The sequence below is a fragment of the Calliphora vicina genome, chromosome 5 (assembly GCF_958450345.1).
Source record: "Calliphora vicina chromosome 5, idCalVici1.1, whole genome shotgun sequence".
NCBI classification, from domain to species: Eukaryota; Metazoa; Arthropoda; class Insecta; order Diptera; family Calliphoridae; genus Calliphora; species Calliphora vicina.
Genome location: NC_088784.1, coordinates 35,040,543 through 35,056,144, shown reverse-complemented (window position 1 = coordinate 35,056,144; position 15,602 = coordinate 35,040,543). Strand labels below are relative to the sequence as shown.

Sequence of the window (15,602 nt, the reverse complement as noted above, 5' to 3'; positions counted from 1 at the left end):
ATTATATTGTCGGGCTTGACCGACCATACTTTCTTACTTGTTTTTATACACGTTTGTAAATTCGCAGAAATACAGACACAATTTATAATGTACACGAATTTACTTGAAAAACACAACACACTTTAAGGCACTCAGTTGATGTTTATTCGAAAAGCGTCTCTGATAAACTGACTAACGACTGCAACCTCTGCCACTATTTATAACACTGCCATCTGCACTCTAGATTGTTCTTTAACTGTCAAAATTCGAATATTCTAGATCTTACTAATACATACGCCATCTGTGGTGTACTTTCTACAATGTTCTTTAACTGAATATTCGAATACAGCGTTGCCAACTTACGACCAAATCAACTGAAAGCTTTTATTTAATAATGCCCACAGATATGTTACAGTTTGCTGAGGTCCAAGCTCAAAATTTAAACTCGATAATATTTCCTCTTTGCGCACGCCAAATTTCATTGAAATCGGTCTAAAGCATCTAGAAGTTACAGATTTGTTTCCCCCTATTTTTATACCCTTCAACTTCGTGAGAAGTTTGTCATTCCGTTTGTAATTTCTACATTTTTCATTTCCGACCCTATAAAGTATATATATTCTGGGTCCTTATAGATAGCGGAGTCGATTAAGCCATGTCTGTCCGTCTGTCTGTCTGTTGAAATCAATTTTCCGAAGCCACCAAATAACTTACATACACGATTCATACATCAGTATCTCCGGAATTCTTCCGGCACGGATTAAAATGGAGAAAATAGGTCCACAAATCGCTGAGATATAAGGAAAAAACCAAGACAACCTCGATTTTTGACCAATTTTTTTACTTATGTATATCTGCATTACTAGGTCATTAATAAAGACAATATGGATATTTATTGATAGATATTTCAAAGACCTTTGCAATGACGTATATAAGACCATAGTAAGTTGGACCTACAATGGGTCAAAATCAGAAAAAATATTTTTTAACCCGATTTTTTTGTTTTTTTTCGCTAAATATTAAACAAAAATTTTTAAAATTAAAAAAAAATATTTTTTTAAACCGTTTCAATTCAATTCAAATCAATTACGAAAATTATCTATTCAATAATTTTTGTATTTGAAATTCAACCAATAACGAAAATTGTATATTCAATTGTCAAAATAATCAAATTCAAAACTCAAAATTCAATAGAAAATATCAAGAAATTTAGTTTTTGAGCAAATGAATACCTGTTTAAAAGCGCTACATTGTCATCACTTTTGCATACAATATTTGATTGTGCAAAACATTTGGCAAACAACTTTTTTCTATTCCGGTGTTCTTTGCGTTTTTTTTCACCATTTCCAAGGATCTCTTTTGTCTTAAAGTCTTATTTTAGATGAACAAATAGAATAGAAAAGTAAAATAGCAGCCAAGGAGCAACACACAACAGCAGCAGCATCAGTATCAAAAGAAAGTAGTAACCCAAGATTTCGTAACTTTTATATGGAGTCCTTTTATTCTCTGTGTTTGTGTGTTTGGACCCCTCCCCCCAACAAAAAAAAGCGGTACAGCTAGAGTAGAAAAGTTAAAATTTATGAGATTTCTCTCCTGATGCCACTTGATATTTGTTTGAAACTTAATTTATGTGTAATTTTATGCTTCGTATGTTTGTTTGTTTGTATTTAAAATTCCTTTCTTACGATTTTCCTTTATAATTTCCAGTTCAAATAAAAGAGAGACAGTAGAACTGAAAAGTGCTGAAAACTTAAGCTCAAAAGCAAATCGATTAAATAATACTCTAGAGTAAAAGTAGTGAGTGAGTGAAAGATAAAAAGATATGAATTGTAATTCATTCATACATTCATTCATACTTTCAAACCTTATATAACAACTGACTTCACTGGGTCTTACAGGAATGCAATGAAATTGTTTCTTTCTCTTTTTATATATAACTAAAACAAATAACAAATGTAGTCGAATAGAAAATCATTTGATTTGCATATTAAAATTAAATTAAAATAAATTGTTTGTTATGCATACAATTTCCATTCATATTCAATTTATGTGCATTATTCATAAATTTTATAAAATAATAAATGGACGGACACATGGTAAATACGATTTTCTTTCGATGCGTATGAGTAATATTTATGTTAAATATTAAAGCATTAATCAAACAAAATCTATTATTATTTAATATGAAAATGAACTGAAACATAAATGTGTTTTGAAGATGATAAATAGTGATTAAAATTGAAAAAAGACGATAATCGGTGATTAAATTAAAAATTAACGTAGCTATAAATCAGTAAAGAGTGGTAAAAATTGTAAGAGGACGATAATCTGCGATCACTTATATTTTCAACGAAACATCAATTTTTATACCTACTAATAACTTGGTCAATAAGCCTTTAATCAAGAAAAGGAGCTCGATCTGGGATCACTTATATTTCTGACAATAAAATCAATTTTTTATATAAAAACTCACAATATCTAAATTCGCTAATAACTTGGCCAATAAGCGTTTAATCAAGAAAAGGAGCTCGATCTGTGATCTCTCATATTTCTGAACAAAAATCGATTTTTATATATAAAACCTCAAAATATCTAAATTCGCTATTAACTTGGCCAATAAGCGTTTAATCAAGAAAAGGAGCTCGATCTGTGATCACTCATATTTTTCGAACACAAGCATTTTTTTTAATTTGGACAGGACAACATCTGTCGAATCAGCTAGTAAATATGTGAATAAATTTCTAGTTTGCAGTTTTGTTTACAAATTATATTGTAATAAATATATTGTTACAGTTTTTACCTTTTAAAAATGGTGGTTTATATAAATAAACCCAATTATTTTGATTGCAAATAAAAGCAGTTTATTAGTTTAAAATTGTAACAACTCTTTATTTATTCAAATGTACACAATAACAGTTTAAATAGCCACTCTTTGTTTTAATACACACACTTATATTGAACAGTTTATAATGTACAAGAATACACTAACAATGTAGTTGATGTTAATTCCAAGATCACCTATGATTAACTAATCACCGACTGCAATCGCTGCCACTATTTATACATAGCGCCATATTCCTTCCAGTAGCTTAATGAGTTGACTTAACGGACAAAACTAGAATGTTAGAATTATGTCACAATTTGACTAATTTTAGAATGTTGTGCTTTGATGTATCTTAAAAATGGTTCTGATTTTACTCAACAATTACACAGGGCAACAAAATCGAAAACAATTTTGGAGGCTTTTTAAACCACTACACAATTTTGATGTATTGTGTGTGGTTCCAGTAGTACAAAAATGGTAAAATTTTTAAATTCTATGGATAGATTTTTTTTAAATTTTTTTTCTAAAATTGTTAATTTTTTTAAATGTTTCTCCACATAATTTATGATAACTCAAAAGTACAAGCGTGTACTTTGAGTGTACATTTTACATGTGTTTTGTTTTTGTTAAAATTTTTGTTACAATAATAAAATTTACACTCAAAGTACATGCTTGTACGCACATAAAATTTTCTGAAAATAAGCGAATTTTTTTCCAAATTTTTTTTTTTAGTTTTTAAATTTTTTTTGGAAAAAAAATGTATGACAAAAAAATTTTTGATAAAAAAAAATTCGGGTTAAAAAATATTTTTCCCGATTTTGACCCATTGTAGGTCCAACTTACTATAGCCTTATCTACATCGTTGCAATGGACTTTGAAATAGCTATCATTAGATATCCATATTGTCTATATTAATGATTTAGTAATCCAGATATAGATCAAAAATATGTCAAAAATCGAGATTGTCCCGGTTTTTTGCTCATATCTCCGTTATTTATGGACCGATTTTAAATAGCAAACTTCTCGAAAGCATGTATGACAGAATTATTGAAGATTTGGATCCCGAGGATATCTGGGGTCTTCAGAAAATTGATTTCAACAGACAGACAGACGGACATGGCTTAATCGACTCCGCTATCTATAAAGATCCAGAATATATATACTTTATAGGGTCGGAAATGAAAAATGTAGAAATTACAAACGGAATGACAAACTTATATATAAACTTCTCACGAAGGTGAAGAGTATAAAAATTAAAAAAAAAATCTATCCATAGAATTAAAAAATTTTACCATTTTTGTACTTAGATAACCATGATGCATCAAATCTATATAGTTATTTATACTTTTTTCAAAATAAATTTTGATGATCAAAGCCATTTGAAATCAGAGCCATTTTGAATTCAAAGCAATGTGTTCTTTTGTAATTAAGAATTTTCTTTTATATTGAATGTTTGATGGACACAAATTTTATTGAACCAATTGGAATGAATATTTTCGAAAAGAAACTTTGACAAATTCATAATGTTGTAATACCTAATTTTATCGGGTATTGCTAAGTTCATTTAAAATGTAGTTTGATTTGACTGAAGAATTATATTTTTCAAGAAAATTAATATTTGGGCATTTTGGGAATATTTTAAATTTTAGTTGGGGCAATGTAATTTTTAATTATGAATCTAAAACGAAAAAGTCCAAGATGGTGTTAGAAAAAAAGACTACTCAAATCCTAAAGTTTATTTTAATTAGTCAAGTAATTTTGAAAATAGTTAAGATAATAAGACATGTTATTTAAGTTAATTTTATTTTATTTTTTATATGTTTCTACTTTAACTGATATGTGTTTTTATAAATGTATTCTATTTTATTTTCTTTATATTATTGCAGAATCTATTTCCACGTTTATTTGAAACGACACCCGCTGGCATATCACGCAAACAGTTTCAACATTTTGGACAATTGATAACTTCCGGTAAAACTTTTGCACCTCATCACCGTCATCATCAGCATCATAATAATTTCGTTTGCTACACGTACCTACACTGTAATACGTATAGTATTATTACATCCTTTTTAAACTCTCTCTCTCTCCCTCTCTCCTTCACAATATCTCTAACCATATCCTTTAGCTTATTTTTCCAAAAATTGTTTAAAGTTAAATTTATTTGGCTCTTTGTTTATTTCGTCTGCAGGAAAATTTCAACAGTTTGATTATAAATCGAAAAGTGAAAATTACCGTCGTTACAAAAGTAAAACACCACCCGAATATAATTTACGTAATGTACGTGTACCACTGCAGTTGTTTTACGGGAATCGTGATTTGTTGATGGCTAAACAGGTGAGAGTACAAGTATTCATTAGACTGCTCTAAAATTATATGGAGAAGAGAAAACACTTCTACTAAAACTTTTCTTATAATTGTTAATTTTATTGTTACCATATGATCGGTTAGAATGTCTTTTTACTAGATTAGGGAAATTTGTAGCAAAAGTAACACCCTGTCTATACTTGACAAATATTTATCATAACAATTAATGACGTTTGTTGTCAAGACAAAGTTGTCTTAGCAAAAGCACTTACAATTTTCTCATAACGAAGGAATAATACTAATAAATGGAGACTATACCTGATAATTTTTAATCTTGACAACCATTTTGACTTTTATCATGATACAAATTTATCAAGTATAGACAGGGGGTGAACGATAAAAATTCAAGTTTTAATGTTTTTGCTGCAGTCTAATAAACACAAACAATTTCAGATTTATACACGTACCGAAAGAGAATTACGATGATATTTTTCCTTTGATGGGTCTAGTTAGTACGAGTATGAATTTATGTGGGTGCATGTCGGACAGTCAGTCGTTTTGTGTTGGTACAGGTGTTTCATGTCAGTAGTTTGTTAAGTTAGAAATGTCTATATAAAGACACTCACACATACTCTGACTAATGATAATCCAACAGACATTTTTGTCAAATATAAAGCATTTGAGAATTAAAATTCATTACGGAATATTGTTTCACAGTATCGAATGAAAGATTTCATTCGTATTCTAATCGAAAGAAAACTGATTCGTATACATAAATATGAAGTTATGGAAACCAAAATCAGCTTTCTTTGGCTTAGACTGCGAACAAAGTCGTTCATTCGATATAGCGAAACAGGCTCTAAGAGTTATTTTACGATCAGCCGTGCCAGATTTTTATACCCACCACCAAAAAGATCTGGATATATTGAGTTTGTCGTTCGTTTGCAACATATCGAAATATTTGCCGTAGAACCAAAAAGTATATACATTAGGGTAGAGCGATTTTTATTTTTCTTTTGTAATCTCTTTGGAATACCTGTTAAAAGTTGCTTTTTTAACTCCTATAGGAGTTAAAATTTCATTTGGTGGATCGTATATATAGAGGTGCCCCCACATCATTATAATAATACAAACATAAATGGCTCTAGAAAACGGGTTGAGTGGAAGTCCATAATGCCCTCCTTATGTCTAGTAGTCTTGGATGTCCTCTATCAGTAAAAAAAATAACCAAGTGATTAGGCCCACTTTCCTAAGCTACAAGTACGATTTTGCGGATTGGGTATAAAAATACCCACTTGGGAATATGTGGGTTGTAAAACGTATGAAATAAGAATTTAGTTTTTCAAGTAAAAATGTGTTTTTTTAATTATTGGATATAATTATATTGACCTAAAAATACATAAAAATATTTATATTCAACATAAACTAAAGTTTATAAAGTACTAGCTGAACCCGGCCCGCGTTGCTGGCCCTTAGAATCATCTGTTTTATATTGCATCTCGATCTCGATTTTAATATATTGTTACGAAATTGTACTTGAATTCAAATATAACGATTTTAACGGCTGATTTAAAAGTAGCCTAATGCTTTCAAATAGCAGTGCTGTAATAGCAAACTGTAACATAACTGTGGGCATTATTAACATTGAATAAAAGCTTTCAGTTGACCATTGATCGTAAGTTGGCAACGCTGTTTGCTGCGACCGTATATTCGAATTCGAATATTCAGTTAAAGAACATTGTAGAAACTACACCACAGAGGGCGTATGTATTAGAAAGCTCTAGACAGTTAAATAGTAATCTAGAGAGCAGATGGCAGTGTTATAAATAGTGGCAGAGGTTGCAGTCGTTAGTCAGTTTATCAGAGACGCTTTTCGAACAAACATCAACTGAGTGCTGTGTTTTTCAAGTGAATTCGTGTACATCATAAAGTGTACCTGTATTTCTGCGAATTTATAAACGTGTATAAAAAACATTGAGTGACTATTTAATTCTGTGGTTATTGTACATTTTAAATAAATAAAGAGTTGTTACAATTTTCAAATTACTGAACGACTTTTATTTGCAATCAAAAGTATCCGGTTTATTTAAAAGGAAATAAACAAACGTTTTGAAAAGGTTAAAACGTAACAATATGTACAGTGTCGGACAAAGTCGGTGATGCAACCTTCAATGTTGATACATGTAGTGGCATTTCGGCTTGTTTCAAGGAATTCAAAAATTTAGTATGGAAATTTCTTATTGATGCACATAATATGCAAGAGTAAACAAGATTGTTTATCTCAGAACGAAAATCAAAAATCAGACTTTACACTGTTACCCAAAAGGCTTTTCTGAAGATTCCGTGAAAATTTCATCAAAATCGGTCTAGCCATTTTTGAGACCATACGGAGCATACACATCCATTTTTATGAAATATAGGGCATTAGCGGTATAATGTAAAAATTGAATTTTTACACACCTCTCCGCACACACACCTAATATCAAAAATCTGTCTGTACAGTGATAACCGCTGGGCTTTTCTGAAGATTCCTTGAAAATTTCATCAAAATCATTCCAGCCGTTTTTTATATGGGGGATTTCACGTCAAGTTCGATTTTGTCAAAAAAAGTAAAAAATTGCATATTTTATGTTACAAAACATTTATTTTGATAGATATCCCACTCGAATCCCACTAAGCGACTAACTAGGTCTTCAAGGAAAATATCTGAGCAAAAACAAAAATTAAAAAAGGGCCCATTTCGAAAAAAAAGTTTTTGATTTTGCAAAAAAAGTCTAAAATTGCATGTTTAGAGTTACAAAACATTTTTTTGATAGATATCGAACTCACATCCACTAAGCGACCAAATAGGTCCTCAAGGAAAAATAAAAAAAATAAAAAAGGACCCATTTTGAAAAAAAAGTTTTTGATTTCGGAAAGAAAATATTAAATTTTTTTTTTTTTTTTAATATTTTTTTTTCGAAAGATTGAAGAAATAGGTAGGTAAACTATTTGGGACACATTTTGCTAAGAACAATAGGTATTAAGTTACATGGATGAGCAAAATCACATGTTTGGCCAAAATGTCAAATTTTGACCCCCTCTAACTCCGAGAGTTCTTGACAGATCTTGTTGAAAAATTGTATCTGAATTACTATCGAATAGGTCTAACATTGGTGCAAAAACATCGATTTTAAAAGTTGGTTCACTTGACGTGAAATCACCCATATAAGTTTATCTTTCCGTTTGTAATTTCTACATTTTTCAAAGTATATATGTATATTCTGGATCGTTATAGATAGCGAAGTCGATACAGGCATGTCCGTTAAAATCAACTTACCGTAGCCCCTAAATAAGTTACATACATGATTCATACATCAATAAATCGGGAATAGAAAATTGGATCTACAATGACTCAAAAATTGGGAAAAAAAAATTGTTTGTTATAATTATTTTTCCATAAAATTAAAACAAAATTTGGAAAAAACTTTTTTAAAATAAATTGAAAAACAATTCCGAAAAAAAATTAAAAAAAGTTTTTTAAAAAACAATTTTGAAAAAAAAAAAATAATTTTGTTTACCTAGAAATATAATAATTTTGAAAAAAAATATGGAAAAACTTTTTTAAAATAACTTAACCTATATTTAAAAACTTAATTTTAAAGTAAATTTGGTGAAGGGTATATAAGATTCGGCACAGCTGAATATTGCACTCTTACTTGTTTTAATTCTTATTAAAGATAAAATAATGTGCTGTTTTTCTATAGCGAGTGAGCGCTTTGAGTGGACGTTTTAAATGTATTTTGTTTTTGTTACAATAACAAAACACATATTAAATTTCCACTCAAAGTAGTCGTTCGCTATAGAAAAACAGCACATAAGTCTATTTTTTCTAACAGTTAGTAGACTACAGTAAGAGGATTTTAAAAATATAATTTCAATTGTCAGAAAATCCTTAATCCTTCAGAAATCATATCTCGCATGTTTAAATTCACCTCCTCTCATCGTCCGTAATCATAAATTTTTCAAATTCTACTCCAGTACACATAATTGGTGTGTTCGCGTACTTTCCAGTAAAAAATATCCAGTAACTTTATTTTAGAGAGTAAAAATAAATTACTCTCAATTTGAAAACTAACAAAAAAAGTACGCGAACAACAATTTGTAAAAATAAGTTGTATTTTATTATAAATTAATTTAAAACGTTTGTTTTGAGAAGTAAAATATTCTTTTCTTTGCAAAACTTGTAAATTGTATTAATTTTCAACTTTTTAGTTTTGTTTGCAACCATATGTTTTAAACATTTTGTATGTTGATATTTTTTACTGGACCAAAAATGACCAATAAAAAATATCATGTTCTCTATCTACGAACTGTCACTTTTAACACTCTCTTGCTCTCTCGTTACAAGTTTTTAAAAATAAACGAACGGAATCCCATAACCAAGTAAATTAATAAAGTAGCGACAGTACTACAACAAATACAACATTTACAAAAACCACAAGCAATTTTGTTTTTGGTTTAAGGTCTGAGCTGTCAAAGTTGCCTGTTGTTGTTTTTGCTTTTGGGCTTGTTGTATTTTTCGCCACAACAACCACAAGTGAATTGACAGTTCAGACTGAATAAAAAAAATAGTCAGCTGTTCTACTGAGTCTACTTTATTAATTTACTTTGCCCATAACTTCCAGTGATAATTTGTACAAATTATCAAGTACGCGAACACAACTAATGTATTATAATCTTTATAAGTTATCATGACTTTTAACAAATAAATGTCACCATGATTTTCAAGTTTTGATATTTTTGTTTTGTGGGACACTTACTACATAAATATCAACTGATGATTGCTGTCATGTTCGGTGGTTCGTGCCTTTTGTTTCGTTTGTATTTGCTGTGTCATTCCGACATGTTGCCAGCCAGCGGTGAAAATATGAACCAAACAGGCCTTCTAAAGGCCTTATTTAACGGACTGATGTCTTCAAAGCCTCTTTTACAGCATTTTTAGAAGGACTTTTTGAAGGTCTTGTTACTATTATTATCATTATGTTTTTATTAGAATATAATCTTTATATACATATATAATTCTTCTGTACGTGTGTTAGTAACTGAACTCCTACTTAACGGCTGGGCCGATTTCGATGAAATTTGTTGTGCGTATTTGAATGGGTCACTGGATGGTTTATATTCATAATTGACCCATATAGGAACAATGGACATGGCACCTCCCATACAAAGTAAAAATATTTTATTGAATATCTGGAGTACTATTATAGTGGGAGTCTTCAAACTTTGTGTGAGCTATGGCAGAACAACGTTTGCCGGGACAGCTAGTAGTATATTTTTAAATAAATGAAATGTTTTTGTTAAATTTCAAAATTTTTTTTTTAATATGAGGGTAAGTTTTTAATTCCGTTTGTAATTTATTTTGGATCCTTATAGAGTGGGAAGTTTATATAAAGATATCCATCTGATCTGAAATCAACTTTCCGAAGCCCCGAAACTGAAAGATTCAAATATTGTAACAGTATATTAAATATACATACGTTCGAGAATTCTCGAAAATCGACAATATCAAAATCCATAAATGGCTGAGATATGATTAAAAAATATGTGCATATTTTTGAACGTTGACGGTTTCTAAATACCACTATTGTTGTTGTTAAGAATATTGTTAAGCTGAGAAGCTGGGTGAAGGGGGAAAGGGCTGGATGAATTGGAAGGTTGTTCAAAGAGAAAAGATTTTCTAGAAGATCTTGCAAGCAAGAACTTGAATTGGATGATAAAACAAGATCTAAGCAGGCCTGCAAAGTAAAGACCTTTTGATTTCAACAGCTGTTAAGTGTGCAGCAGTTGTTGTGGTATTGTTGTACAACAATGTTTGTACGTGGGTGGTATTGTTTTTTTGGTGTAGAAATAAAGATTGTTGAAATTGTGTGTTCGTATAACACGTTCAACATGTTATGATTTCTTATTTTGGTTGCCCTACATCATAAATGAAGGGAAATACTAGTTGAAATATAAATAAGAATTAAAATAAACACAATAGGAAACAAGTAAGTGTGTTATATTCGGCTGTGTTTAATCTTCTATACCCACCATCAATATGCGATGGAGTTAAATGGGGGTTGGATCAATTACGGACCGATCCTCACAAATGTTGATAAGACATGAATATTCAAGTCGTTTTCTGAGGTGGTTCTTGTATGGGGACTAAAGACAAATGTTGCCCGATTTTCACCATACTTTACATAATTTCAGAGTACTTGGAACTAATTTCTGCAAAATTGTATCAGGATTGGCGCATAATCAACATATGGAGCCCTTAGCGCCAAATTATCGTAAGCGACAAAACACAAATTTTGCAGGAGAAGATTTGTTTTGATTATTTTGAAATTTATACATAGAATTAAGAATGTTATGATGCGATATAATATAATTTCGTTCAAGCTATTTGTTTATTTTTCAAAAATATTAATAACTTTTGACAATTAAAAATTCATGGAATACTTTATTGGAAAATATGACAAAAAATGTTTTTTATTGAATTTTTGCAAAGATACAAATTTTTCGAATTGAAATTAAATTTTTATTTATGAATAGTTTTTAATGAAATTTCACAGTTATGTAGATTTTTCTATTTAAAATGGAAAAATAAAAAGGAATTTTGGAATTTATTATCAGAAATCCCGCAATTCCCAAAAAAGTGTTGAAAAATTCCAAAAATAGGAATTTTTAGTTTTTTTGGCTATAATATCCATACCAGGGTCGGAGTTATCGGAACACTTTACAAAATAATTAGAAACATATTGGGCCATCTAAAATCTGTTACTATATTTTGATATCGAATATGAGATTTGAGAATTTTTGCCCCAAAGTTTAATTTTACATAAAAAATAGGTGTTTTTTGAGTGAACCTGGTCCCGTCGATAACAACAATTTTTAATTTTTTTTTCCTTTAAAATATTTTATGAAAACTAAGCTTTCAGAAAGTTTAAATTCATTATACATCCTCTTAGAAATTTTTTGCGATAACTTAAAAAGAAAAAAATTATTTTTTTCCAAAAAATTAGCGAAAAATCGCCTTTTTGAAATTTTTTAAATTCAAATGCATATAACTTTGGACTTAGTAATTATTTTTAAACAATTCTTTTTCTGTTTGACACATACATATGTTCTTAGTCCAATAAAGGAAAACTGGAAATATAAATGAAAAATAATAAAATCGAGAAATATTTGGATACGCTGTTATCAAAAAACTGGAATACGGTGGGTAAAAATGTTGAAAATTTAATTTTCAAATGCGAATATCTCCTAAGCTATAAGAGATAATTAATAGATTCTATATGTGTAAGTTTTTTAAAATCGGAACACAAACGAAGAAATATGATCGTTTTAAAAATGTAACATACCCGAGGTGTCCTACTTTGAGGACCCTTGGTCGCGCCCCCGGTGGGCCCATGAGGTCCACGGTCAACTACAACACTTCGACAACACTTCTTCTTTGCGCATGTGAAATTTCATTCAAACCAATCTAACCATTTAGAAGTTACAGATTTATTTCCCTCTTTTCTATACCACTGTAAAATGTAAACATTGACTTACGATAAAATCTTACCTCCTATAATTTTGAAGTTATTAACAATTTTGATATTCTGAGAACGCTAAAACATCAGTCGGTCCATAAAATTTTAATTTCTGCAAAAAAAAAAATTTTAAATGTCGCTTACGATAATTTGGCGCTAAGGGCCAAATTATTACGAGGGTATTGCCCATTTTCAATACCAAACAAACCTTATCAATAGAGAATATTTGTGGAGAATTTATACAAGCTACCTCTTTTTGTTTGGGCCCTATCGTGTTTTCAACAGACAAACGTTTTAGAATCTTTTGAGGAGCCAGAATGTATATAATAATGTGGGTCTACTACAAATATTTTGATGTGTTACAAACGGAATGACAAAATAAATATACATTGATCTTTTGTGATCGTGGGTATAAAAGGGCATTATTGAATTATGAACTGTACTGATCTGTAATTGAATTGAATTGAACAATAAAGCATATTTCTAATTAATAGAATAAGTCAAAACTTTGGAGAAGTTTCGGAAATTATTAAGACTAAATTCACAAACATTTTAAACATATTTTAACAATTGTCTTTGAAGTAATTGTATATTTTATACAATTACTAAGTAATTAATAAAGAACTAGACTATTTATTCATAACACACTTTTTATTAATTTATCAAATGTTTATAAAATAATTTTCACCTTCGTGAGAAGGGTATATATAAGTTTAACATTCCGTTTGTAATTTCCACAATATAATTTTCCGACCCTATAAATATACATATATATATTCTGAATCCTTATAGATAGCGGAGTCGATTAAGCCGTCTGTCTGTCTGTTGAAATCAATTTTCTGAAGACCCCAATCTTCGGGATCCAAATCTTCAATAATTCTGTCAGATAAGATTTCAAGAAGTTTCCTATTTAAAATCAGCAAAATCGGTCCACACATGGCTGAGATATGAGGAAAAAACAGGACAACCTCGAATTTTTACCTATTTTAGACCTACTAACTCTGGATTAATATAGACAATATAGATATCTAATGATACATATTTCAAAGAGCTTTGCAACGATGTAGTATATAAGACCATAGTAAGTTGTACCTACAATGGGTCAAAATCAGAAAAAATATTTTTTAACCCGAAATTTAAAAACACAAAAATATTTCTTAAATTTTAAAAAAAAATAAATTAAAATTTGGTAAAAGATTAAAATAACAATTCGAAAATTTGTTTCCAAAAAAATAAAAAACAACTGGAAAAAAATAAATTTTGTTTACATAAAAATCTTTAAAATTTGTATTTTGAAGTATAATTTGGTGAAGGGTATATAAGATTCGGCACAGCCGAATATAGCTCTCTTGCTTGTTTTATGTAGCGATTCTCGTGGAATTGCCCAAATGGGTTTTAGAGCTTGTAAATCTCGTATTTTTGTTCACATTTATTGAGACCTACAACATTTATTTAAAAAAATAGAATAGGGCGTAGTATCAAATAGTATAAGAAGTCACTTGACTTCTTTCTGCACTAAACACGGATTTCTCGGCTTTGCTTCATCATAATAGGTATGCAGTATTTAATTTTGTTTTGCATTAACCTTTACGAAACAGTAATCGCTCATTAACTCAATTTCGGATATTTTGTTGCTTGACTGGTTTTTGAAATAAACGATTCAATTGTATTTTTCGAACATACTTGTATCTTAAATATAGAGTATTTTACAATTCGTACATAATAAAAGTCATCAGTTTTGTTATGTACATACAAAATATGTATATTTCATATTAATATTGTAAATAATATGTATATTACATACACATTTATGTACAACATATGTATTTACGAGTATGTATGTGTGTAGATATTAAATATTATTCATCTTCATCTCATTATACGCACCTTTAGCTAATGTAACATGGTTTACTTTTATGCGCCACTGTGGGCCGATTGAAAAGTAAATGGTTAAATAGGAGCGGATTTTCATTAATTTATGATTGAAAAATATGCTCCTAAAATATGCCACAAGAAAAGCATAATTAGAGGATTCAAACGGTCTCCTATTAGGTCGTATTGTCATAATGTCCTAAAGTATTTTGATAATTTTCAATTACTGATAGAGAAATGAAGAAGACTTACTGTCAGTTATATTTGTGGAATTTCAGCCAACTTGCTCCTTTTATTTTGGGAACTATCGTGACGGATATAGCCTTAGAATCTTAAGACGACGAATATACATACCTCTTATCTTTTTTGATGGTGGGTATAAAATCAGTTATGTACATTGATCAACATGTATTTTGTTAGAATAAAAAAATTTGCCCTCAAAATCAAATAGTAACTTAATTCTATATCGTTTATGTTAATATTTTAATATGGCTGTATTTTAATGCAAAAGATAAAATAATGCATACATATTGTTACGTTGTAACCTTTTCAAAACGCTGGTTTATTTCCTTAAAATAAACCGGATGCATTTGATAGCAAATAAAAGCCGTTTAGTAGTTTGAAAATTGTAACAACTCTTTATTTATTTAAAATGTACAACAACAGAATTAAATAGTCACTCAGTGTTTTTTATACACGTTTATAAATTCGCAGAAATAAATACACACTTTATAATGTACACGAATTCACTTGAAAAACACAGCACACTTTAAGGCACTCAGTTGATGTTTATTTGAATAGCGTCTCTGATAAACTGACTAACGACTGCAACCTCTGCCACTATTTATAACACTGCCATCTGCACTCTAGATTTCTATTTAACTGTCTAGAGGTTTCTAATACATACGCCATCTGTGGTGTACTTTCTACAATGTTCTTTAACTGGATATTCGAATTCGAATATACGGTCGCAGCAAACAGCGTTGCCAACTTACGATCAATGGTCAACTGAAAGCTTTTATTCAATGTTAATAATGCCCACAGATATTTTACAGTTATCT

At 29.7% G+C, this 15,602-nt stretch overlaps 1 protein-coding gene across 1 annotated transcript in view; it reads left to right on the top strand.

Moving 5' to 3' along the window:
- The window catches only part of LOC135961172 (lipase 3), an 81,016-nt gene that overhangs the window by 59,901 nt on the left and 5,513 nt on the right, over positions 1-15,602 (top strand). Inside the window, exons 3-4 of the mRNA XM_065512667.1 lie at positions 4,687-4,771; positions 4,992-5,137. Of these exons, the coding sequence (XP_065368739.1) occupies positions 4,687-4,771; positions 4,992-5,137 (231 nt within the window). The remainder of the gene's footprint in view (positions 1-4,686; positions 4,772-4,991; positions 5,138-15,602) is intronic.